The 27,359-nt window shown below is 44.6% G+C and overlaps 1 protein-coding gene across 2 annotated transcripts in view; it reads right to left on the bottom strand.

Moving 5' to 3' along the window:
• PDE7B (phosphodiesterase 7B) overlaps nt 1–27,359 on the bottom strand; it is a 478,356-nt gene that overhangs the window by 154,664 nt on the left and 296,333 nt on the right. The window contains exon 1 of one of the 2 annotated variants that reach the window (XM_073627327.1): nt 5,230–5,949. The exons of the other annotated variant lie outside the window; for it this stretch is intronic. Within the exon in view, the coding sequence (XP_073483428.1) occupies nt 5,230–5,461 (232 nt within the window). The 5' untranslated portion in view covers nt 5,462–5,949. Of the gene's footprint in view, nt 1–5,229; nt 5,950–27,359 lie in introns of those variants that run through there. 2 annotated transcript variants of the gene reach the window in all.

The raw sequence follows: 27,359 nt of genomic DNA, 5'->3' as shown, positions 1-27,359 counted from the left end.
TATGCTAGTTCCCAGTATGTCCATATTGCGTGGTTGCAAGGTACTCTATGATGATGAGGTTTGTTTTGAGACGGCATTGCGTGGTTGCAAGGGTCTCAGTCTGGTTTGCTGAAATGATATTGCGTGGTTGCAAGGGTCTCGATGAGTATGAGGTTTGTTTTGAGACGGCATTGTGTAATTGCAAAGGTCTCAGTCTGGTTTGTTGAGACGATATTGCATGGTCGCAAGGGTCTCAGTCAGGTTGCTGAGACGGTATTGCGTGGTTGCAAGGGCCTCAATGAGTATGAGGTTGTTTGAAACGATATTGCATGGTTTCAGGGGGCTTGTTTTGAGACGATATTGTGTGGTTGCAAGGGTCTCAGTGATTGTCAGGCTTCTGAGACGATATTGCGTGATTGCAAGGGTCTTGAAGAGTATGAGGTGTGTTTTTTTTTTTTTTATGATGATATTGTGTGGTTGCAAGGGTCTCGACGAGTGAGGGGTTGCTGAGACGATTTTGTATGGCTGCAAGGGTCTGAACGGGTGTTAGGTTGCTGAGACGAGATTGTGTGGTCGCAAAGGACTGGACGAGTGTGAGGTTGCTGAGATCATATTGCGTTTTTCAAGGGTTTCAAATGAGTGTCAGGCTGCTGAGATAATATTGCATGACTGAAAGGGTCTCAATGGGTGTCGGGTTTGCAGAGACTATATTACGTTTACAAGGGTCTCAACCAAAGTCTCAGGCTGCTAAGATGATTTGTCTGGCTGCAAGGGTCTCAATGAATGTCGGTTGCTGGGGCGAGACTGCGTGGTCACAAAGGTCTTGATGAGTGGGAGGTTGCTCGAAACAGTATTGAGTGGTTGCAAGTGTCTCGATGAGTGTGAGACTGCTGAGATGGTATTGCATTTGCAAGGGTCTCAACAAGGGTGTCAGGCTGCTAAGACGATTTGCATGGTTACAAGGGTCTCAACAGGTGTCAGGTTTCTGGGCCGAGATTGCGTGGCGGCAAAGAGGTTTTTTTTTTTGTTTGCTTTTTTTGATGAGTGAGGTGTAGCTGAGATGATATTGTGTTTTGCAAGGGTCTCAACAAGGCTGACAGGCTGCTGAGACGATTTGCATGGTTGCAAGGGTTTTAACAGGTGTCAGGTTGCTGGGCCGAGACTGTGTGGTGGCAAAGGGCCGAGACTGTGTGGTGGCAAAGGGTTTTTTTTTTTTGATGAGTGAGGGGTAGCTGAGACGATATTGTGTTTTTCCGTAGGGGGAACTAACGAACGACATTGGAGACAACGAATGGTAACAAATTGATACGACATAAAGAATGTGGTAACGAATCTTACCTGCGACAGTGAGCCATGCGAGCAATTCGCGCCACACTGTGGCCGGAGTATCGAGAAGGTGTAGCGTGATGCTTTGCACGAGGCAAAACAACAAAGTTTGGTGTGGAAAAATAGAATGAGAGAAGTGCTTACGAATGATTCGTAAGTTCCACTGCGGGATCCAAACACGTAGTATGTGTGACACTGCGAGTGGCTACGTTTTGACACGACGATTTGGTAACAAATCCTACCTGCGACAATGGCCGTGCGACTGGGTTCATATCAGTCTGGAGTGGATATGCAACGTATCCGAAGAATATGGTGTGGCGCCGTGCATGACGCACACAAGATAACTTGTTTTGGCAAGTAACAGGATTCGTAAGTTCCACTGCGGGATCCGAACACATGGTATGGGTGACACTGCGAGTGGCTACGAATTGAAATGGTAACGAATCCTATCTGCGACAATGGCCGTACGACTGGGTCCGCATCGGCATGTAGTGGGTATGCAACTTATCTGAAGAGTGTGGTGTGGCACTGTGCATGACGTATACAAAATAACTTGATTTGGCACGTAACGGGGGGAAGAACCGTGTAGGAACAATTCGCAAGTTCCGCGGTGGGAACTGAACACACGACATGGGGGATACAACGAATGGCAACGATTAGGACATGATATGAATGCAAAGTAACAACTCCTACCTGCGACAGCGAGCAAGATTTGAACGAAAAGCCATGAATAAACAACCGCAACACAATGTATTCGGGAACAACAGACTCACGAACAAGAAGTTAGCTGAAGAGTCGGCCTGCTGACGTAACGAATCGCGCACTGGAACTGACAGAGTGCATGGGCGAGTGGGCTGCTTAAATACCCTCCGGGCTTCTCCCATAAATTCAGGCCACCATACTGGCTTTCTTATACATAAGTTTTGCTATAGATTAGAGCTGCACGATTAATCGTTAAGAATCGTTGTCGCAATTTTTTTCCCCGTTGGGTTGCGATCTTCACAAAGTATTTCCCGATTCTTTCTATGCAGAGAATTCCCTCTGCTCTGCTAAAGCCGACAGCCATTAAAAGAAAGGAGAATAAAAAACGGCAGTCTGCCAAGAATCACAACATTCTTTAGCAGTGGAACTTAAGTATAAACATTGTAACGATTTGTCCTTTAGATCAAAGGAATACACTTTGGTGTGTAAATGAGGGAAGTTTAACCACTTAAACACTAAACCTTTTTCTGACATTTGTTGGTTTCAAGTTAAAATCATTTTTTTTTTTTTTGCTAGAAAATTACTTAGAACCCCCAAACATTATATATATATATTTTTTAGTGGAGACCCTGGAGAAAAAAATGGTGGTTGTTGCAATATATTATGTCACACTGTATTTGCAAAGCAGTCGTTCAAATGCAATTTTTTGGGAAAAAATTACACTTTAATGATTTAAAAAAACTAACTAGTAAAGTTAGCCCAAATTTTTTTGTATAATGTGAAAGATTTTACGACGCGAGAATCATGATCTTTTTACGCTAAGCAAAAAAATCGTCATTCTCATTTTGGCCAGAATCATGCAGCTCTACTTTAGATCTATTAAAGCATTTTGGACACTTTAACCTTTTCGCTTGACACTCCTGTTATAATTTTGCTTTGAGATTTGTATTGCTGTCTCTGTTCCTTCTAGGCAAATTCACCTCCCTCACAATTTTAAAATGTCAATAGGTCAGGCATAGAGAAGAAATCTTCCTATGGGACACTTGTTATGGTGACAACTGTCTCCGCAGGGAAGAGGGGAATTACCTTATTTTGGAGAGATATGGGAGAGATATGGGTCTACAGTGCTACTGCACAGAAAGTCAAGGAAAATCTCTCGAATGGGAGACAGATGGCAAAAAAGAAGCTGGTAGGGGTTTTCCCAATGCTCTTTTTCTGCTGTTTTCAAGTAGGGTTCCTCTAGAGTTTCCTTGGGGTTCCTTAAGCTGTAAGTGACTGGCCTACCATGTGATGGTGCCCCATGCTCATATAGTTTGGAGGCTAAAGCCACTTGGCAGAGCCATCAGAATTACTTGCAGCTCAATCACTCCAGATGACTACTTTCAGTGTAGCCCCAATGCATAAAGAAGGCGTCCAATGTAAGGGGCATTCAACCCACTGACCTCCAATGTAAGTGGCATTCAACCCACTGACCTCCAATGTAAGGGGCATACAACCCACTGGCCTCCAATGTAAGGGGCATACAACCCACTGGCCTCCAATGTAAGGGGCATACAACCCACTGGCCTCCAATGTAAGGGGCATTCAACCCACTGGCCTCCAATGTAAGGGGCATACAACCCACCGACCCCCCTGATAAATTGATTTTAGCAGGGGTTCCTTAAGATCTGAAAATTAGTTCCTCTGGGGTAAAAAAAAAATTGAGAAAGGCTGCTCTACTCTATCCAAAACATACCTTTTGCTTTAGATATATTTTAAATGATCCCCAAGATGTATTTGGTTATCCAATTACCACAATGCCCCAGAAAAATGTAAATATTAATAAAAATGTAAAATTAAGCTGAATTCAAATGAATCTAAAAATGCATTTCCTAAAGCTATGTTCACATTTGTGCTCCGTTTTTTATGTGTCTCTACATACTATATGTTTTCAAGGAGTTTTTCAGGCTTGACTCTCTTTGTAACAGCTAACTTTCCAATGACTAGAAAAAAAAAACATTGTGCCGGTTCACACTTCTGCGCTCTGCGAAACCGCATGTGGTTCGCACCGCACTGCAAATCACATGCGATGTCCATGCAATGCGATTTCAGACCAAACTCGCACAGGATCCTTTTTTTGGTCCGCACCAGAATCGGATCGCATGGGTGTTCACACCCATGCGATCTGATTCATGTCTGAACTGACAGTTCACAGTGCGATATGCGAGCTGAAATGGGGGTGTCATTAACAATGTATTGACACCCCCGGCAGTTCACATATGGCAGTGTGAGCCGGGGGTGCGGGTGGATTCACAGGGTTCCCGCATCGCACAAGTGTGAACCGGCACTCGAGCCCTGGTTCACACCAGTGCGGCTTTGAAATCGCGCTACTTCTGCGCAGCTCAGTGTAATTTTCATCTGCAATTTCATTGTGGCTTGCGACTTCATTTAACAAAAGTCAATGAAATCACAGAAAAGTAGTGCAGGGACCTTTTTTAAAGTTGCTTGAGTCGCAACAATTTGACGGTTCCATAGCCAAAAATAGGAATGAATGAAAACTTGTCATGCGATTTTGAAGTGGCTGAAAAGTACATGTTACACATGTTTTCCAGGTGCTCTAATTTAATTCTACAGGGGACCAAAAGCACAAAACTCTGTCCCATAGAAGCTCATGTACTTTTTTTAAGCTTCTAGTGACAATCTTCAAACATCATGATGCTCAGGTATGAACAGGCACCTTAGGATACAATAGGAATGTTCATATCAAGCATTGAAATGCTTCTACAAAATGTGCTTCAAATTGCTTGGACCGAAGCTGAGCCTCATGGTGGCCATACATGCTTCGATTTTATTATCTGATGGATTCGACATTTGATCATAATGATCGAATTGGCAAACAAATAGCCATAACTTCCTATCTGATCGATTTAGACTTGATTACGATTGGATTTAATCAAACTGAGTTGATTGACCAGGGTTGAAAAGTTATTACATCCATACTTTGGTCATAAATCTGATCATATTTGGATGAATCAAATTATGAGAACAGAGATGAGATCCATTATTTCGATCATTTACAAAATCGAAATCCACTTCCCTATATGTGTCATATTGATCAAATAAGTCTATTATTCTTATTGGATGAGATTGATCGGAAATGAAATGGATGATTTCTGGAAGTGTGTATGGCCACCATAGGAGTATGAATGAATGTTCCATCAAGACATAAGACATGGTCATTACCTGGTAGAGATGCCAGGACCTCCTCATTGCTCTGCAGCTCCTTTTGAATGACAGTTTGTAGCTCGTTCTTGGACTTCCAGAGGAGCTTCACCATCTCTATGATCTCCGGCAGCTCGCAGCTCAGACTCCCCGAGTGGTAGGTTGGCAGAGTCCCCATGTAGGTGGGTAGAAGGACCTCACCTGTCCTCCAGCTCCTGCCCACCTCGAGGAGACATCTATCCAGCACTGGCATCCTGTTGTCCCTAGCACTGGGGGAAGTCCATACACTGACAGCTGACACAGGAAACTCTCCGATCTTCCAGCACAGGGCAATCCGACCAATCGCAGTTCTCACATCGGCTTCACTGACTGCTCACATTGCAGACACATCGCTGTAGTGAGTGGTGGTGTTGGGGATCGGGCTGACATGTGCCCTGCACTGATCACACACTCCGAGGATTGTGTCACAGGAGCGGGGCTGCCCAGCTGGCTCATTCCTCTGTGCTGCCTGGCCAGGTGCCAGCTCTTCCTTCCTCTCACTCAGGGCATTAGGGCTGATCCACTTATTTACCCAGCTCCCTCCCCTCTGCTCTACCTTCTCACTCCACTAAAAGTCCACAGCTTAGTTTGTCTGTGGAACTGAGCCTGTGTCTCTCTACAAGAAGGGAACAAATAGTGATTCACATACCACTGTCAGCAGAGACTCAGGGAGAAGTGAATCAGAGCTGCAGGCACAAACCAAGTACATGTTGTGTAACTCAGAGATCAGCTCTTCTTCCTGTCTGCCTGCTAAATACTGTATACACCAATCACTGACACATTGGATTACAGGAGCTGAGGAAAATACAGGGGGTCACAGGAGCCGAGGAAAATACAGGGGGGTCACAGGAGCCGAGGAACATACAGGGGGTCACAGGAGCCAAGGAACATACAGGGGGTCAGAGGAGCCAAGGAAAATACAGGGGGTCACAGGAGCCGAGGAACATACAGGAGTTCACAGGAGCCGAGGAACATACAGGGGGTCACAGGAGCCGAGGAACATACAGGGGGTCACAGGAGCCAAGGAACATACAGGGGGTCAGAGGAGCCAAGGAAAATACAGGGGGTCACAGGAGCCGAGGAACATACAGGAGTTCACAGGAGCCGAGGAACATACAGGGGGTCACAGGAGCTGAGGAACATACAGGAGCCAAGGAAAATACAGGGGGTCACAGGAGCCGAGGAAAATACAGGGGGTCTGTCACAGGAGCCGAGGAACATACAAGGGATCACAGGAGCCAAGGAAAATACAGGGGGTCACAGGAGCCGAGGAACACACAGGGGGTCACAGGAGCTGAGGAACATACAGGGGGTCACAGGAGCTGAGGAACATACAGGGGGTCACAGGAGCTGGGGAACATACAGGAGGTCACAGGAGCTGAGGAACATACAGGGGATCACAGGAGCCGAGGAAAATACAGGGGATCACAGGAGCCAAGGAAAATACAAGGGGTCACAGGAGCCGAGGAACATACAGGGGGTCACAGGAGCCGAGGAACATACAGGGGATCACAGAAGCTGAGGAAAATACAGGGGGTCACAGGAGCCGAGGAAAATACAGGGGGTCACAGGAGCCAAGGAAAATACAGAGGGTTACAGGAGCCAAGGAAAATACAGAGGGTCACAGGAGCCAAGGAAAATACAGGGGGGGTCACAGGAACCCAGGAAAATACAGGGGGTCACAAGAGCAGAGGAAAATACAGGGGGTCACAGGAGCCAAGGAAAATACAGGGGTCGGTCACAGGAGCCGAGGAACATACAGGGGATCACAGGAGCCAAGGAAACTGCAGGGGGTCACAGAAGCCGAGGAACATACAGAGGGTCACAGGAGCCGAGGAACATAAAGGGGGTCACAGGAGCCGAGGAACATACAGGGGATCACAGGAGCCGAGGAAAATGCAGGGGGTCAGAGGAGCCGAGGAACATACAGGTGGTCACAGGAGCCGAGGAACATACAGGGGATCACAAGAGCCAAGGAAAATACAGGGGAGTACAGGAGCCGAGGAACATAAAGAGGATCACAATTGCCAAAGAATATACAAGGGGTCGGTCACAGGAGCCAAGGAACATACAGGGGATCACAGGAGCCAAGGAAAATACAGGGGGTCACAGGAGCAGAGGAAAATACAGGGGGTCACAGGAGCCAAGGAAAATACAGGGGTCAGTCACAGGAGCCGAGGAACATACAGGGGATCACAGGAGCCAAGGAAAATGCAGGGCGTCACAGGAGCCGAGGAACATACAGGGGGTCACAGGAGCCGAGGAACATACAGGGGATCACAAGAGCCAAGGAAAATACAGGGGGGTACAGAAGCCGAGGAACATAAAGAGGATCACAATTGCCAAAGAATATACAAGGGAATACAGTGGCTGAGGAACATACAGGGGATCACGGAAGCCGAGGAAAATGCAGAGGAATACATGGGCAGAGGAACATACTGGGGACCACTGGGACTGAGGAACATACAGAGGAATACAGGATCAGAGGAACATACAGGAGATTACAGGGGCAGAGGAGCATACAGGAGATCACAGGGGCCAAAGAACATATAGAGAAATACATGGGCTGAGGAACATAAAGGGGATCACAGGGGCCGAGGAACTTACAGGAGAACACAGGGGCAGAGGAACATACAGGGGATCACAGGGGCCAAGAAACAAATAGAGGAATACAGGGGCCGAGGAACATACAGGGGATCACAGGGGCAGAGGAATATATGGGGGATTTCAGGGCTGAGGAACATACAGAGGAAAACAGGGGCAGAGGAACATACTGGGAATCACAAGGGCTAAGGAACATACAGAGGAATGCAGTGGCAGAGGAACACACAGGAGCTGAGGAACATACAGGGGAATACAGGGGCCGAGGAACATACAGGAGAACACAGGGCAGAGAAACATACAGGGGATTACAGGGGCCAAGGAACATATAAAGGAATACAGGTGCTGAGGAACATACAGGGGATCACAGTGGCCGAGGAACACACAGGAGCTGAGGAACATACAGGGGATCACAGGGGCAGAGGAACATACGGGGGTTCTCAGGGCTGAAGAATATACAGAGGAATACAGGGGCAGAGGAACATACTGGGAATCACAGGGGCTGAGTAACATACAGAGGAATGCAGGGGCAGAGGAATATACAGGGGATCACAGGGCCGAAGAACATACAGACGAATACAGTGGCAGAGGAACACACAGGAGCTGAGGAACATACAGGGGAATACAGGGGCTGGGGAACATACAGGGAATCACAGATATTTGGGATGCTGTTGATTAATATGCTATCACTTGCAAAGACACTTTCCAACATACTCTACTTGCGTGACAGTGATTGTGACCATTGCACTCTCAACAAAACAACCATATAAAAGATGACACTCCGGCTACATCCACATAAGCAAGACTAGAATGGGGATTTATGAATATAGGCTATCCCCATTGTAGTCATAGCGTACTGTCACCCCAGGGATACAGAAGTGATCAACCATAGGGGTGTGTTCCTCTGAATTAAATTAGGCATACAAAAAATGGAGGGAAGGAGAATTCCCAAAGAATTCTTCAAAAAGGAACTACTGGTGTTTAAAGATAAAAATTCTTTATTGAAAAATCCACATAATACTAACAGTCTATAAATGTATAACTATACCAAACCTCCACCACATACATCTAAAAATAGACAATTGTCTTAAGGACACAGGTGGCCACCAGCAGACATACAGGCCTCTGAGATATCATACATATCTAGTTCTCTATATTGGGTACTAATTCAATCATAATTGAAAGGAAGCATAAAGGCCACAGGATAGTCCGCTCAGTGATCAAAGCTGGGTATTAGTGAGTATACAGAGTCCGTACTTCGGACTCCAGTCAGGTGACCTTTAAAAGTAGTGGTGCCCGCTTTGCATGAGAGATATACATTTTCCTGATAATACAATCCATATAGATTAGGCATGGAATTGAAGTGAAAGGATCCCCCCTAGAGTATAGGAAAGTACCCCGGGATGGGATGTATCCCGGAATCTAGCGATACTTACAGAGTCTTCCCAAGAGAAGCAAAGCGATACCAGGGGTGTCGTCTGATAGGTGGATAGTCCATGCCCTCACATCAGAAGGCGTGATGGCGTCATGTTGATGCGTTTCACTCATGACCCAAGTTTCTTCAGAGCATTCTTAAGACAATTGTCTATTTTTAGATGTATGTGGTGGAGATTTGGTATATTTATACTTATACTTACTTATACTTATTCAATACTTATATTTACAGATTGTTAGTATTATGTGGATTTTTCAATAAAGACCATTGCACTCTTAGCCTCACCCTGCACAGAGATTTTCCAGCTCTCAGAAACAGTAATCTAAGTGCCAGCAGACTGAGTGTGATTGCCACTGGGGTTAGGAAACTTTGCAGTTAACACTTTACACGCACAAAAAGTAGCTGCCACCAAACTTTTTCAAAGAAACGTGTACCATTCACAGCATCTACTGCAGCAATTCTGACCTTTAAGAAATATCTGGAACACTCACTTCCGCTGTGACCTCACAGTAGTAAACAAGGTTTCATGAATGAAACCTTTAAAAAGTCTTACTGATTGTAGCACCCCCTAGTGTAGGTAAATTTTCAGGCTTGACTGGCAGCCAAGCCTGTGTGTTTTCGGGGTCGGGTGAGTGATTCAGGTAGGCTGGATGACTCATCAGCAGCTTCTCTGATGACTCCCCCTGCTATCTGGAAACTGGAAGAAGATTCCAGAAGCAGTTGGGAGGGGTCTAGGAGGAGCTAGCTGGAGTGTTCTGAGGGCCCTGACCAATCCCCAACAGAAGGGTTGGCCTTACTATGGGGTATCCATTGTCCCTCCTCTACTCAAGCTGGTGCTGGGAGCAGATCACGTGACCGGACTGCAGCACCCTTAGATTAGGTAAGTATAAGCATCATCCTTCTACAGGATAGTTAGTATAGGTGTTAGAAGGTGGATGGGAGCAGGTTTAAGCTTAGTTAGCTGTACTTTACCATTCTGGCATGGTAGCTGTGGTAAATCAGAGCTTCAGTCGACAATGTCAGTGGCTTTTTGTTGACCCTCCAGAGGGGGTCACTCAGCCAACCCCCACCCAGTCAAGAAACCTCAGGGGTTTGATGTTGTGCTGAAGTGCTTATATTTCAGCAGACACCTTTTTTTTTAAACTACAGTATACCAAATTTTCCAGATAACCATTTTTTTACAGTCTGCATGCAGAAGTTTTTTTCAGTGCAGTAGGTTGCAAAACAAACTTTCACACTGCAGCTCTGCTGTGCATACTCATTTTAATAAAGTTTTAACTCTTGTTGTATTGATCAAGTTACAAATTATATTAGATATCTAAACAAATTTAACAAATATACTCAATATTAAAACTTACATGGCTCTCTGTAATTCTTTTATAAACCAAAATGTATTCAATGTTATACTCTATAGAAGAAACCTGATATATACAATACTGTCATGGGAGGTGTACAGGGAAAGTCATGTATGAGCAAAATGAAAGACAAGCAGCCTATCTGTTCTCACAAAGCCCAAACCCTCAGCTTCTGTGCCTCTGCTCTCCTTTACAATCCCCACTTAGCTCCTGGCTCTGGTCCCTTATACTGGCCTCACTAAGCTATTGTGTCCCTGCACTCCTTCACTGTCCCCGTTCACCTCTGCTGCTTGTTGTCATTGCTCTACCTCTACCTTAGCAAGCAGTTTAGCTCAATGTAATCACAACCTTTTCCAAAAGATCCTGATACATTCTATTTGATAACTAGATACCTTAGCTCTCTACTGGGAACCAAGCTGTATTATGCTGTTTCCCTGAGGCTGCCAAATCAATGGACTGCTGTTCCTGAACAAACACAGAGCCACATACAGTGCCTTGAAAAAAATATTCATACCCCTTGAAATTTTCCACATTTTGTCATGTTACAACCAAAAACGTAAATATACTTTATTGGGATTTTATGTGATAGACCAATACAAAGTGGCACATAATTGTGAGGTGGAAGGAAAATGATAAATGGTTTTCAATATTTTTAACAAACAAATATGTGAAAAGTGTGGCGTGCATTTGCATTCAGCCCCCCTGAGTCAATACTTTGTAGAACCACCTTTTGCTGCAATTACAGCTGCAAGTCTTTTTGGGGATGTCTCTACCAGCTTTGCACATCTATAGAGTGACATTTTTGCCCATTCTTCTTTGCAAAATAGCTCAAGCTCTGTCAGATTGCAGGGAGAGTGTCTGTGAACAGCAATTTTCAAGTCTTGCCACAGATTCTCGATTGGATTTAGATCTGCACTTTGACTGGGCCATTCTAACACATGAGTATGCTTTGATCTAAACCATTCCATTGTAGCTCTGGCTGTATGTTTAGGGTCGTTGTCCTGCTGAAAGGTGAACCTCCGCCCCAGTCTCAAGTCTTTTGAAAACTCTACCAGGTGTTCTTCTAAGATTGCCCTGTATTTGGCTCCATATATCATCAATTCTGACCAGCTTCCCTGTTTCTGCTGAAGAAAAGCAGCCCCACAACATGATGCTGCCACCACCATGTTTCGCAGTGGAGATGGTGTGTTCAGGGTGATGTGCAGTGTTAGTTTTCCACCACACATAGCGTTTTCCTTTTAGGCCAAAAAGTTTAATTTTGGTCTCATCTGACCAGAGCACCTTCTTCCGCATGTTTGCTCTGTCCCCCACATGGCTTCTCGCAAACTGCAAATGGGACTTCTTATGGCTTTCTTTTAACAATGGCTTTCTTCTTGCCACTCTTCCATAAAGGCCAGATTTTTGGAGTGCACAACTAATAGTTGTCCTGTGGACAGATTCTCCCACTTGAGCTGTGGATCTCTGCAGCTTTTCCAGAGCTACCATGGGCCTTTTGGCTGCTTCTCTGATTAATGCTCTCCTTGCCCGGCTTGTCAGTTTAGGTAGACGGCCATGTCTTGGTAGGACTGCAGTTGTGCCATACTCTTTCCATTTTCAGATGATGGATTGAACGGTGCTCTGTGAGAAGTTCAAAGCTTGGGATATTTTTTTAAACGTAACCCAGCTTTAAACTTCTCCACAACTTTATCCCTGACCTGTCTGGTGTTTTTCTTGGCCTTTATGATGCTGTTTGTTCACCAAGGTTCTCTGACAAACCTCTGAGGGCTTCACAGAACAACTGTATTTATATTGAGATTAAATTGTACACAGGTGGACTCCATTTGCTTATTAGGTGACTTCTGAAGGCTATTGGTTCCACTAGGTTTTAGTTAGGGGTATCAGAGTAAAGGGGTTGAATACAAATGCACGCCACACTTTTCAGATATTTATTTGTAAAAAACTTTGAAAACCATTTATCCTTTTTCTTTCCACTTCACAATTATGTGCCTCTTTGTGTTGGTCTATCGCATAAAATCCCAATAAAATACATTTACGTTTTTGATTGTAACATGAGAAAATGTGTAAAATTCCAAGGGGTATGAATGCTTTTTCAAGGAACTGAACCCGGCCTTAAAGCGGAGTTCCACCCACTTTTTCAACTCCACATCATCTGCTTCAGACCCTGACATACTTTCTTCAATGGACATTTTTTTTTTCAGGCCCCATACGCCTGTAAATATAGCTTCTCCTCTAGAACTGTTCTCCTTAACTTGCCCAGCCCAGGATCTCAGAACATCTTTTTCTCAATGACCAACCAAGGGTAGGATTCGCTAAAGTCAAAAGTAGGCCAACTGCACTGAGGATTGGTTAATTATATTGAAACAACATGGATATGAATACATAATAGGTCGTGCACAACTACTGAGCACTCATTCGATGGCCACTTTTATTATTATTATTATTATTCAGGATTTATATAGCGCCAACAGTTTGCGCAGCGCTTTACAACATGAGAGCAGACAGTACAGTTACAATACAAATTAATAGGAATTAGAGGGCCCTGCTCATTAGAGCTTACAATCTAGAAGGGAGAGTCAAGTGGAAAAAAAAGTGATAAATGTGGGGGATAAGGTGATAGAGAAAACGAAAATACAGTTGTTAGGTGTGAGTAGGGTAGGCTTCTCTGAAGAGAAGTGTTTTCAGGGATCGCCTAAAAGCTAATAGAGTAGGAGATAATCAGACAGATTGGGGTAAGGCATTTCATAGGATTGGAGAGGCTCTGGATAAGTCCTGGAGGCGAGCATGGGAGGAGGTGATGAGGGAGCTAGAGAGCAGGAGGTCTTGAGAGGAACGAAGAGAACAAATAGGTTGGTATTTAGAGACTAGGCTAGTGATATAGCTGAGGGCTAAGTTGTGGATGGCTTTGTAAGAAGTTGTTAGTATTTTGAATCTAATTTGTTGGGTGAGCGGAAGCCAGTAGAGGGATTGGCAGAGAGGCGTAGCAGACACAGAACGATTGGTAAGGTGGATGAGTCTGGCAGCAGCACTCATGATGGACTGAAGGGGGGATAACCTATGTAGAGGTAAACCAATGAGAAGGTAGTTGCAGTAGTCGAGGCGAGAGATGACCAGCGAGTGAATTAAGAGCTTTGTTGTGTCATTGGTTAGAAAGGGGCGTATTCTGGAGATGTTGCGGAGGTTGAGGTGACAAGATTTGGACAGTGATTGGACGTGGGGCTTAAAGGAGAGTTCAGAGTCGAAAACTACACCTATGACCTTGGTAAGCAGGGATGGGCTTATAGTTTAATCAATTTTGACAGAGAGATCAGGGGAAGGGGCACATGGGGGAGGAAAAATGATAAGTTCGGTTTTGAATAGATTGATTTTGAGGAAGTGGTGTGACATCCAGACTGATATATCTGTTAGTAAATTAGTGATATGTGAGGAGACGGAAGGAGTAAGCTGAGGGGTAGAGAAATAGATTTGGGTATCGTCAGCATAGAGGTGGTATTGGAAGCCATGGGAGGGTATCAGCTGACCCAGGGAGGAGGTGTAGATTGAAAATAGGAGAGGTCCAAGAACAGAACCTTGGGGGACCCCAACAGAGAAGGGAAGAGGAGAGGAGGTAGTAGAATTGTAAGTAATGCTAAAGGTGCGGTTGGATAAGTAGGAGGAGAACCAGCAAAGAGTACAGTCACAGAGACCAAAGGCATGAAGTTTTTTGAGGAAGAGGGGGTGGTTAACCGTATCAAAGGCAGCAGAGAGGGTCAAGAGTAGAAGTTTTTAGGCCTAATGCACATAATGCCATCTCTCCTAGACATCTTTCCTGCTGGTAGCAGCTTTTTGGCGGAAAAAACGTTTGATGCTTGTGAATGTCAGATTATTAATTTCTTTGGGAAGAATAATACTTTATTATGGCTACTGAAATCAATTAATGCTCAAGCGTTATGTAAATGTAGATATGCCTAGCCTTAGTGCACGTTTAGACGCATTTGGCGTGATGACTGTGAGGTTTTTTTTTCTGCCTTTAAACTTAAGTAAACACCTATGTGTTCAATAAGACCCATAGGCTAAGACACAAGGGTGGTTAGAGGAACAAAAAAAAATGCCCCTAACGCCCCATACACACGGTCGGAATTTACGGCAGAAAATGTTCGATGGGAGCTTGTTGTTGGAAATTCCGACCGTGTGTAGGCTCCACCGGACACTTTCCATGGGAATTTCCGTCACAAAATTTGAGATCTGGATCTCAAATTTTCCGACAACAAAATCCGTTGTCGGAAATTCCGATCGTGTGTACACAACTCTGACTCACAAAGTTCCACGCATGCTCGGAATCAAGCAGAAGAGCCGCACTGGCTATTGAACTTCATTTTTCTCGGCTTGTCGTACGTGTTGTACGTCACCGCGTTCTTGGCGATCGGAATTTCCGACAAGTTTGAGCCAACATCCATCGGGAAAAAAAACTTGGATTTTGTTGTCGGAATGTCCGATCGTGTGTACAGGGCATAACAGTCATGTTAATAATTTTCATTGTGCATGAGGTTCCTAGGCAAGCAGAAATTCTAGACCTGAATGTGTTATTTTCAGCATAAGGTGATTAAATTTTGGTTACATTGCTCCTAATTGCTGTTAAAGAGGACGTAAACCCTGATGGGTTTACTTCCTCTTTGTTTCCCTGCAAAGGTAAAGCATAATGGGCTACTAGGCATCGCCTAGTAGCCCATTATGTGTCACTTACCTGACACAGGAGCCTTCGATGTCACCGATGTCCCCTCTGCTACGGAGCGTTCATCTTCTTTCCGGGTACCATGGCTCCGGCGCTGTGATTGGCCAGAGCCGCAATGACGTCACTCCCCCCACTAACGGCATATTGCATATCGCCGTTAGCAGCGGCATGCTCAGTGCGCCTGCGCTCTGCGCTGTAGACAGCGGTGCCTGTCTTTTTGCAAATATCTCTATTTTGATGATGATGATGAAGATATTTCTTGGACCTACAGGTAAGCCTTACCCCTAGGCTTACCTGTAGGTCAAAGTGGTCTGTAAGGGTTTACAACCACTTTAATTATTTTAATTTAGAAAGGGGTCATTATAATCAACAATAAATATTGGCATTTCATATTTACAGTATTTTTTAATCACATGTGTTATTATTATATTTAAAACCCAAACTCTAAGTTTGAAAAAGCTAACTTCTTGGCAGTAATTCTCAGCATAGGCCGGGCATAGAATTTATATAGATTGTTTTCCTAACCATTTTCTATGGATATTTTATATTAAGTTCACATGCTGCCATCTAGTGACCTTTTGTGGTAATTCAATTGTTTTCTTATGTTCTTTTTCACCTGATGTTATGACACACTTCCCTTATATGTAATGCTCCACCCTTCTTCCTGAGTTTGTACTTCCTGTGTCATGGATGCAGCTACAAGCCACATGTAGCAGGGCACATGTTTTCTGCATTGTAAGCTACAGACAATATTATCTTTTGACCGCATAAATACTACAACATATTCATCTGTTTGTATCTTGTCATCTGCTGTAACTTGATGTTCAGAATAAAATCATCTTGTGGATGGAATCAGTATTTGGTGACTTCAAACTATCTGATGAGGATTGTCAGTGATTATATCTTATACAGGCCAGGCATAGAGGAGGTCTCACAAGGGATAGTCGCTTCACAACAGTCGGAGTCAGAATACTAGGCTTCAGAAATCTCTGACACTGAATTGCGAGGGTAGTCTGAAAAGAGTGACCACACAGACATGAAACTTTATCTCTGCACAATGCCGCCCTTCCAGATGTTCTGTGCTAAACAGCGCAGGGTCAAACAAGCAACTAGGCAGAAGTTGGTGAACAATGGCAGGCCCAATATGTCTAAGGTTTTCATTAGGGCATAGCCACAATGTACCAATTCACTCTGCTTCTGCATATCAGTAATCTGGTCACCCTGGAGTGCAGGAACCTGTGATACTGAAAGCAGAGTGAGAAGATGCTACATAGCACAGGGTTCAGAAAGTACACTCTTTCTGTCTCCTTACTTACAGTACCTTATCTGTACAAATGTGGCTCCAGTGGAATACAGGAGACTGAGATAAAGGTAAAGTGAATTTTGTATGTAACTTTACTTTTGTTTAAAAAAAACAAAAAAAACTGTATTATGTACATCAACTGCCCAATACACCTTAAGATTGCCTTATTGCATTGAATTTAACATAAAATTACCGAGCTGCAGTCTACAAAATATAGGTCATTTTTGACCAATTTCTACTGCGCCCACAGTAGTTTTACTGTGACATCCCAAAGCCAGGTGACGTATCTGCATGTCAGCCGACACGTGCGCACTGGCGCGCCACTCCCACGACTGCGGCTCCTGGTACCTGACCGTTTTGAGTGGCCGGGTATCACAAGAATGCTATATGATGGCATGATCACAATGGGTTTCATTCATAACAGCTGTGCTTAGTATTGTGATGCTGTGATTGGCCCACAGCTATCACAGCACCCTGTACCACGTGATAGCTGTGGGCCTGTCCCAGCATCACAATAGTAATCACCACTGTTATGAATGAAAGCATTCCAGCTGTATTTCAAAATTGATCCTAATCGTAAGAGAAATTCTATTACTTCTTATACCACAACGCCCATTCGATTCACCACACAATTTCATGCCCAATACAGAAGGATGGAAAAAGTATTTCACAAAGTATTCCATCCTTCTTAAAGACCCTTTCTTACAATCCTCCCTCACTTTTGGCCAAAAGTATCCTACCGTAAGGCTTGGAACATACGTAAAAAGCAAGCCCCAGTAAAATGAAATCCTCTCACACCACCCAAAAACAGATCCACCACTTTTCTGACTCTGAAGGGCATGTACCGATGCAAGGAATTTTTTTTGTCTTACTTGCCAATTTATGTCGCATGGCCAAAAGGAGTTTACCCTGAACCAGTTTCAAAATTGTTCCTCTGAATATGTTGTTTATGGTCTCCGATGCCCATGTGGTCTTTGTGATGTCAGGAGAACCAGCAGAACCTTGCGCAAACACTATGGAGAACAGGAGGAAGGCTATAATGAACACAGTGTCCCCAGACACTTGCTTGAACACCATCAAAAGAAAAGATGTACATTTCCACAATCACTGATGATATGGGGTTGCATGTCAGGTAAAGGTACGGGGGAGATGACAGTCATTAAATCTTCATGCCATTGTCTTGCAGGTTTTTTTTTCTTCAGCGGTTTACTACCGCTTTAACTGTCACAGGAATAGAAAGTGTTTGGAATCTACCCAGTAAAGTCAAATACAATATATATACCACATCTAAGTGTAGCTATGCCTTTTAACTACTTCAGCCCCAGAAGACTTTACCCCCTTCCTGACCAGAGCACTTTTTACAATTTGGCACTGCTTCGCTTTAACTGACAATTGTGTGGTCGTGCGACACTGTACCCAGACAAAATTTGCGTCCCTTTTTTCACACAAATAGAGCTTTATTTTGGTGGTATTTTATCACCTCTGCACTTTTTATTTTTTGCACTATAAAGAAAAAAAGACCGATAATTTTGAAAAAAAAAAAACATTTTTTTACTTTTTGCTATAGTAAATATCCCCAAAAAATATATAAAAAAAACTAATTTCTTCCTCAGTTTAGGCCGATATGTATTCTACTTATTTTTGGTATAAAAAAAAATCACAATACGTGTATATTGATTGGTTTGCGCAAAAGCTATACAAAATAGGGGATAGATTTATGGCCTTTTTATTATAATTTTTTTTTATTAGTAATGGCGGTGATCTGCGATTTTTATTGGGACTGCGATGTGGCAGACAGTTTAGACACGTTTGACGCTATTTTGGGCCCATTGACATTTATACAGCGATCAGAGCTAAAAATAGCCACTGATTACTGTACAAATGTCACTGGCAGGGAAAGGGTTAAACACTAGGGGGCGATCAAGTATTTAAGTGTGTTCCCTCAGCGTGTTCTAACTGTAGGGGGGATGGGCTACCACTGACATGACAGAGATCGATGTTCCCGATAACAGGGAACAGAAGATCTCTGTCATGTAACAGGGAAATGCCTTGTTTACTCACTTCAGCCCCGGAAGATTTGGCTGCTCAATGACCAGAGCATTTTTTGCAATACGGCACTGTGCCTCTTTAACTGACAATTGCGCGGTCGCGCTGTACCCAAACAAAATTGACATCCTTTTTTTCCCACAAATAGAGCTTTCTTTTGGTTGTATTTGATCCTCTCTGTGGTTTTTATTTTTTGCACTATAAACAAAAAAAGAGCGAGATTTTGAAAAAAAACACAATATTTTGTACTTTTTGCTATAATAAATATCCCCAATTTTTTTTAAAAAAAGCTATTTTTTTTCTCAGTTTAGGCTGATATATATTCTTCTTTTGGTAATAAAAATCGCAATAAGCGTATATTGATTGGTTTGCGCAAAAGTTATAGCGTCTACAAAATACAGTATAGATTTATGACATTTTTTTTTTAACTAGTAATGGCGGCGATCTGCGATTTTTATCATGACTGCGACATTATGGCAGATACATCGGACACTTTTGACACATTTTTGGAACGACTGACAATTATACAGCGATCAGTGCTATAAAAAAGCACTGATTACTGTATAAATGTCACTGGGCGGGAAGGGGTTAACACTAGGGGGCGATCAAGGGGTTAACTGTGTTCCCTGACTGTGTGTTCTAACTGTTACACACACATGTCCCTGTTCTACCTCTCGTGCCCACGATCGCTCGGGGCTGGCCATCATCGCGACCGTCGGGCACAAGCATCGGCACCCCATCGCTTAAAGGAGCCAACGTATAGCTACAATGGCTCGCGGGAACGTGCCGACCTGCTGCAGTATAATGACGGCGGCTGGTCGGCAAGTGGTTACATAGGCAGTTCTCCTTTCTGTCTCTCCTCGCCGTGATCACGGGCCGCAGGTGGACATCGAGTCCGTGGGACTCGCGGGCACACTACCACGGCGTGCAGCGGGCGTGCGCGCCCGCTATCCTGCTTTTGCGGACTGACGTACAAGTACGTCAGTTTGCACAGGAGTGCCATTCTGCCGACGTATATCAGCGTGAGCCGGTCGGAAAGCGGTTAAAGTACTTGAAACTGCATTTACTGAAATCTGGTCTAAGAGTTTGTAGAATAAACTATGCTTTACACTTTTCCTAACTAAAATGGCAGAAAGGACAGCAATGAGAAAATAAGGAGAAAACCATTAGTACGTAAAAGGATATTTGTCACTATGCAATCCAAGATTTTTTGTGCACAGCCATTCGACAAAGATACACATCAGGCCTAATACTCCATGAAACATGAAAATAGGAAAGCAGCAAAACACTTATTTTTAGTTAAGTTTTAGTGCCGGTTCACACAGGGGCGACTTGTCAGGCGACCTAGCCGCCTGACAAGTCGCCTCTCGTTCTGTACAATGGAACCGTTCTAATCTAATATGGGAGAACATCCCATAAAGACTTAGGCCCCATTCACACTATAACGTGCAATTGCACACATTGCGAATATGTGCTTATTTTGCATGTTGTAATTCTACACACATAGGGCCCCCTGTTAAAATAAATGGGTTGTCCTAGACACAACAAACACAGCAAAGAAGATTATGCCCCTTTTTGAGCTTCATGGGTTTTTAAACTTGTGTTTTTTGCGCGAAAAACATGCATCTGCTTGCATTACCAAAGGCTTACAACTTTTTCGGCTTGTAACTTTAGAACGCTGAGGTTCACAAAGGTCGTTAAAGGAAACCTGTCAAAAGATAATAGGTGGCTTGCCCTTGCTAACCATCTGAAAATGCTAATTACTTGTTTATCATTGACTTCAATCCCTCATAAATCACTGACGGATAACAGACATACAGCATACAGCAAGTAATGTCAAAAAGAAGTCTGAGCTCCTGATTTGCATAATTATTCAAGGCCAGCGTCTCAGAAACATCTGAAGTTCTGTGTACTGAAAGTGGAATTCCAGGAAAAAATCTAACTACTTGTCATAGGCAGGGGTCAGGCTAGAAGGTCAGTAGCCATAGCAGTAGAGAGGCTCCCATCATCCAGCAGGATATGTAAACAAGCCGGTCACCCTGGCGGATGACGCAGGTGCAGGGTCTAAGCAATAACCAGTATTCACCAGAGTTCCTGATGGTGGAGATGGGTCTTGCTGCATGTTAGTACCAGATTTCTGACCTCAGAATAGCTCAATCAGCAGGTGAGCAAGCTGGGCTCCAGTAGCAGATATAGCAGATAGGGATCAAGCAGAAGCGTAGTCAGTAAACAAGCCAAGGGTCAGTAAAAAGTAGTTGCAGGTTGTGGTCGAGCGGAAGCGTAGTCCAGGAACAAGCCAATGTCAAGATCACTTAAGTGCTCCTGCTCCTCATTCCAGCATCTGGGTTTTGGCTGTTGCATTCTCCCTGTTTGTGTCCACCTGTTGGGTGATTGATGTGGTCAGTCACCTGTTATAACCAAGTCAGAGCTCTGTCCTTTGCTTGTGATAGCGAATGATACCTGTTGTTCCTGATCGAGCTCCCTGTCTGTCTGCCCTGTGTATGACCTGGATTGGATATTGGACTATTCCCTGAACTCAGCCTGCCTTTTACCTGGACTGTCATAGAACCATGCTATCTGTCTGCTAACTGCAAGTAGTCTGTTTGTTTGCTCTGTTCGCATCTTCCCTGGCGTGGTGGCCAGGCACTATAGCAGTATATATGTAGTGTATATGTCCTGGGGGCAACCAAGTACCGGTAGGCCTGCTTGCCTTAATGGAAAGGGGGCTGCTATAGGTGAAGCACACAGTAGCTAGCTATAGTGTCTGACCACCTGCGTAGATGTGACAGCCAAAGGTCAGTAACGAGTGGTAGTGGAGATACTGATAGTTGTAGGTACACAAAGGAGCAAAGTATCAGCTGGAGAGAGCAAAATAATCTGGCAAACAGGAAGTGCAGAGACATGGCTTAAATCAGAAAGTTCATGGGAGGAGCAAAGAGTTCAAGGTTCACCAGAAACAAGAGATATGGCATGAAAGTCCAAAGGATCAGACAGGGAAATTTCCAGCATCTCAGGTGGCTCAGCAAGAAGAGCCACTGTCGGACAAAGCAGGCGTTGTTAATTCAGATCCTGGTAATTACTAGGGTTGCCACCTTTTCTTCAAGTCAAACACGACTCTTTAGACGTGCACCACAAAATTTTAGGTTTAAGGGGGAACGCTTTGGACTCACTTTGGGTGTAAAGAGGAAATCTGATGTAAGGGGGTTTTCTGCTCGCTAAACCTCCCACTTACATCAGCGTTCCCAGCATTCCCCCTTAAATTAGGGTTCCCGAGATTCCCCTTACATCAGAGTCCACAGGGCACCCCTCACATCTGAGTCCCTCTTACCTTAGTGTACTCACTTGCTTGGAGGCATGAGAGAGAAGGGAGGGAGGGGGGAGTGATCACACTACTCTTAAAATGCTCCCTCCCCCTTCCTAACACATATTCTGACTAACCTGTGTAGAAAAGATCTGTATGCTTACCTACTCTCAGGGCACTCCATTCCAGTCACGTGATTTCCCCTGTGTGAGGCAGCAGTGACTTCAGGGGAGAGAAGAGAAAGCTCCACAATGGCTGGTAATGTCTGGGAGCGGTGACATAACCCACAGGCTTCCTATGGCCCATCAATGTTGGTGTGCCCTCCTCTCCTCTGCAGCCGGTGTCGGCTGATATAGGAGAGCCAAATCACATGACCAGAGCAGAGATGCCCTAAAATAGGTAAGTATACAGACCTTCTCCTAACGCAAGTTAATCAGAATAGGTGTTAGCAGGGGGAGGGAGCATTTTAGGACTAGTTTTTGCCTAAAATTCTACTTTAACCACTTGCCGACCGCCGCACGACTATATACGTCGACAGAGCGGCACGGGCAGGCAAAAGGACGTATATGTACGTCCTTGCCTGCCCGCCGGTGGGGGGTCCGATCGGACCCCCCCCCGGTGCCTGCGGCGGTCGGCAAATCTCCCCCGGCGATCGGAGGTGAGGGGGAGGCCATCCATTCGTGGCCCCCCCCTCGCGATCGCTCTCAGCCAATGGGATCATTTCCCTGCCTCTGTATTGTACACAGAGGCAGAGGAAATGATGTCATCTCTCCTCGGCTCGGTATTTTCCGTTCCGGGCCGAGGAGAGAAGACTGCAATGTAAGTGCACCAACACTACACACACAGTAGAACATGCCAGGCACACTAAACACCCCGATCCCCCCCCCGATCGCCCCCCGATCCCCCCCCAATCAGCCCCCCCCCCCCCCTGTCACAAACTGACACCAGCAGTTTTTTTTTTTTTTTTTTTCTGATTACTGTATTGGTGTCAGTTTGTGACAGTTACAGTGTCAGGGCAGTGAGTGTTAGGCCCCCTGTAGGTCTAGGGTACCCCCCTAACCCCCCCTAATAAAGTTTTAACCCCTTGATCACCCCCTGTCACCAGTGTCGCTAAGCGATCATTTTTCTGATCGCTGTATTAGTGTCGCTGGTGATGCTAGTTAGGGACGTAAATATTTAGGTTCGCCGTCAGAGTTTTATAGCGACAGGGACCCCCATATACTATCTAATAAATGTTTTAACCCCTTGATTGCCCCCTAGTTAACCCTTTCACCACTGATCACTGTATAACCGTTACGGGTGACGCTGGTTAGTTTGTTTATTTTTTATAGTGTCAGGGAACCCGCCGTTTATTACCGAATAAAGATTTAGCCCCCTGATCGCCCGGCGGTGATATGCGTCGCCCCAGGCAGGGTCAGATTAGCGCCAGTACCGCTAACACCCACGCACGCAGCATACGCCTCCCTTAGTGGTATAGTATCTGATCGCATCAATATCTGATCCGATCAGATCTATACTGGCGTCCCCAGCAGTTTAGGGTTCCCAAAAACACAGTGTTAGCGGGATCAGCCCAGATACCTGCTAGCACCTGCGTTTTGCCCCTCCGCCCAGCTCGGCCCAGCCCACCCAAGTGCAGTATCGATCGATCACTGTCACTTACAAAACACTAAACGCATAACTGCAGCGTTCGCTGAGTCAGGCCTGATCCCTGCGATCGCTAACAGTTTTTTTGGTAGCATTTTGGTGAAATGGCAAGCACCAGCCCCAGGCAGCGTCAGGTTAGTGCCAGTACCGCTAACACCCACGCACCGTACACCTCCCTTAGTGGTATAGTATCTGAACGCATCAATATCTGATCCGATCAGATCTATACTAGCGTCCCCAGCAGTTTAGGGTTCCCACAAACGCAGTGTTAGCGGGATCAGCCCAGATACCTGCTAACAACTGCGTTTTACCCCTCCGCCCGGCCCAGCCCAGCCCACCCAAGTGCAGTATCGATCGATCACTGTCACTTACAAAACACTAAACGCATAACTGCAGCGTTCGCAGAGTCAGGCCTGATCCCTGCGATCGCTAACAGTTTTTTTTGTAGCGTTTTGGTGAACTGGCAAGCACCAGCCCCAGGCAGCGTCAGGTTAGTGCCAGTAGCGCTAACACCCACGCACGCACTGTACACCTCCCTTAGTGGTATAGTATCTGAACTGATCAATATCTGATCCGATCAGATCTATACTGGCGTCCCCAGCAGTTTAGGGTTCCCAAAAACGCAGTGTTAGCGGGATCAGCCCAGATACCTGCTAGCACCTGCGTTTTGCCCCTCCGCCCGGCCCAGCCCAGCCCACCCAAGTGCAGTATCGATCGATCACTGTCACTTACAAAACACTAAATGCATAACTGCAGCGTTCGCAGAGTCAGGCCTGATCCCTGCGATCGTTAACAGTTTTTTTGGTAGCGTTTTGGTGAACTGGCAAGCGCCAGCGGCCTAGTACACCCCAGTCGTAGTCAAACCAGCACTGCAGTAACACTTGGTGACGTGGCGAGTCCCATAAGTGCAGTTCAAGCTGGTGAGGTGGCAAGCACAAGTAGTGTCCCGCTGCCACCAAAAAGACAAACACAGGCCCGTCGTGCCCATAGTGCCCTTCCTGCTGCATTCGCCAATCCTAATTGGGAACCCACCGCTTCTGCAGCGCCCGTACTTCCCCCATTCACATCCCCAACCAAATGCAGTCGGCTGCATGAGAGGCATTTTTATGTCCTCCCGAGTACCCCTACCCAGCGAACCCCCCCAAAAAAGATGTTGTGTCTGCAGCAAGCGCGGATATAGGCATGACACCCGCTATTATTGTCCCTCCTGTCCTGACAATCCTGGTCTTTGCATTGGTGAATGTTTTGAACGCTACCATTCACTAGCTGAGTATTAGCGTAGGGTACAGCATTGCACAGACTAGGACACACTTTCACAGGGTCTCCCAAGATGCCATCGCATTTTGAGAGACCCGAACCTGGAACCGGTTACAGTTATAAAAGTTACAGTTACAAAAAAAGTGAAAAAAAAAAAAAAAAAAACACAAACAAAAATATAAAATAAAAAATAATAGTTGTCGTTTTATTGTTCTCTCTCTATTCTCTCTCTCTCTATTCTCTCTATTGTTCTGCTCTTTTTTACTGTATTCTATTCTGCAATGTTTTATTGTTATTATGTTTTATCATGTTTGCTTTTCAGGTCTGCAATTTTTTATACTTTACCGTTTACTGTGCTTTATTGTTAACCATATTTTTGTCTGAGTACAGCATTCACGACTTTGAGTGGTTATACCAGAATGATGCCTGCAGGTTTAGGTATCATCTTGGTATCATTCTTTTCAGCCAGCGGTCGGCTTTCATGTAGAAGCAATCCTAGCGGCTAATTAGCCTCTAGACTGCTTTTACAAGCAGTGGGAGAGAATGCCCCCCCCCCCCACCGTCTTCCGTGTTTTTCTCTGGCTCTCCTGTCTCAACAGGGAACCTGAGAATGCAGCCGGTGATTCAGCCAGCTGACCATAGACCTGATCAGAGACCAGAGTGGCTCCAAACATCTCTATGGCCTAAGAAACCGGAAGCTACGAGCATTTTATGACTTAGATTTCGCCGGATGTAAATAGCGCCATTGGGAAATTGGGGAAGCATTTTATCACACCGATCTTGGTGTGGTCAGATGCTTTGAGGGCAGAGGAGAGATCTAGGGTCTAATAGACCCCAATTTTTTCAAAAAAGAGTACCTGTCACTACCTATTGCTATCATAGGGGATATTTACATTCCCTGAGATAACAATAAAAATGATTAAAAAAAAAAAAAAATGAAAGGAACAGTTTTAAAATAAGATAAAAAAGCAAAAAAATAATAAAGAAAAAAAAAAAAAAAAAAAGCACCCCTGTCCCCCCTGCTCTCGCGCTAAGGCGAACGCAAGCGTCGGTCTGGCGTCAAATGTAAACAGCAATTGCACCATGCATGTGAGGTATCACCGCGACGGTCAGATCGAGGGCAGTAATTTTTGCAGTAGACCTCCTCTGTAAATCTAAAGTGGTAACCTGTAAAGGCTTTTAAAGGCTTTTAAAAATGTATTTATTTTGTTGTCACTGCACGTTTGTGCACAGTTGTAAAGCATGTCATGTTTGGTATCCATGTACTCGGCCTAAGATCATCTTTTTTATTTCATCAAACATTTGGGCAATATAGTGTGTTTTAGTGCATTAAAATGTAAAAAAGTGTGTTTTTTCCCCAAAAAATGCGTTTGAAAAATCGCTGCGCAAATACTGTGTGAAAAAAAAAAATTAAACACCCACCATTTTAATCTGTAGGGCATTTGCTTTAAAAAAATATATAATGTGTGGGGGTTCAAAGTAATTTTCTTGCAAAAAAAAATAATTTTTTCATGTAATCAAAAAGTGTCAGAAAGGGCTTTGTCTTCAAGTGGTTAGAAGAGTGGGTGATGTGTGACATAAGCTTCTAAATGTTGTGCATAAAATGCCAGGACAGTTCAAACCCCCCCAAATGACCCCATTTTGGAAAGTAGACACCCCAAGCTATTTGCTGAGAGGCATGTCGAGTCCATGGAATATTTTATATTGTGACACAAGTTGCGGGAAAGAGACAAATTATTATTATTTTTTTTTTTTTTTTGCACAAAGTTGTCACTAAATGATATATTGCTCAAACATGCCATGGGAATATGTGAAATTACACCCCAAAATACATTCTGTTGCTTCTCCTGAGTACGGGGATACCACATGTGTGAGACTTTTTGGGAGCCTAGCCACGTATGGGACCCCGAAAACCAAGCACCGCCTTCAGGCTTTCTAAGGGCGTAAATTTTTGATTTCACTCTTCACTGCCTATCACAGTCTCGGAGGCCATGGAATGCCCAGGTGGCACAAACCCCCCCCCAAATGACCCCATTTTGGAAAGTAGACACCCCAAGCTATTTGCTGAGAGGTATAGTGAGTATTTTGCAGACCTCACTTTTTGTCACAAAGTTTTGAAAATTAAAAAAAGAAAAAAAAAATTTTTTTTTTGTCTTTCTTCATTTTCAAAAACAAATGAGAGCTGCAAAATACTCACCATGCCTCTCAGCAAATAGCTTGGGGTGTCTACTTTCCAAAATGGGGTCATTTGGGGGGGTTTTGTGCCACCTGGGCATTCCATGGCCTCCGAAACTGTGATAGGCAGTGAAGAGTGAAATCAAAAATGTACACCCTTAGAAATCCTGAAGGCGGTGATTGGTTTTCGGGGTCCCGTACGCGGCTAGGCTCCCAAAAAGTCCCACACATGTGGTATCCCCATACTCAGGAGAAGCAGCTAAATGTATTTTGGGGTGCAATTCCAC

The sequence above is a fragment of the Aquarana catesbeiana genome, linkage group LG04, assembly GCF_042186555.1.
Source record: "Aquarana catesbeiana isolate 2022-GZ linkage group LG04, ASM4218655v1, whole genome shotgun sequence".
Taxonomy (NCBI): Eukaryota; Metazoa; Chordata; class Amphibia; order Anura; family Ranidae; genus Aquarana; species Aquarana catesbeiana.
Note: the sequence above shows the minus strand (reverse complement) of the source record. Positions and strands in the feature narration are given on the sequence as shown.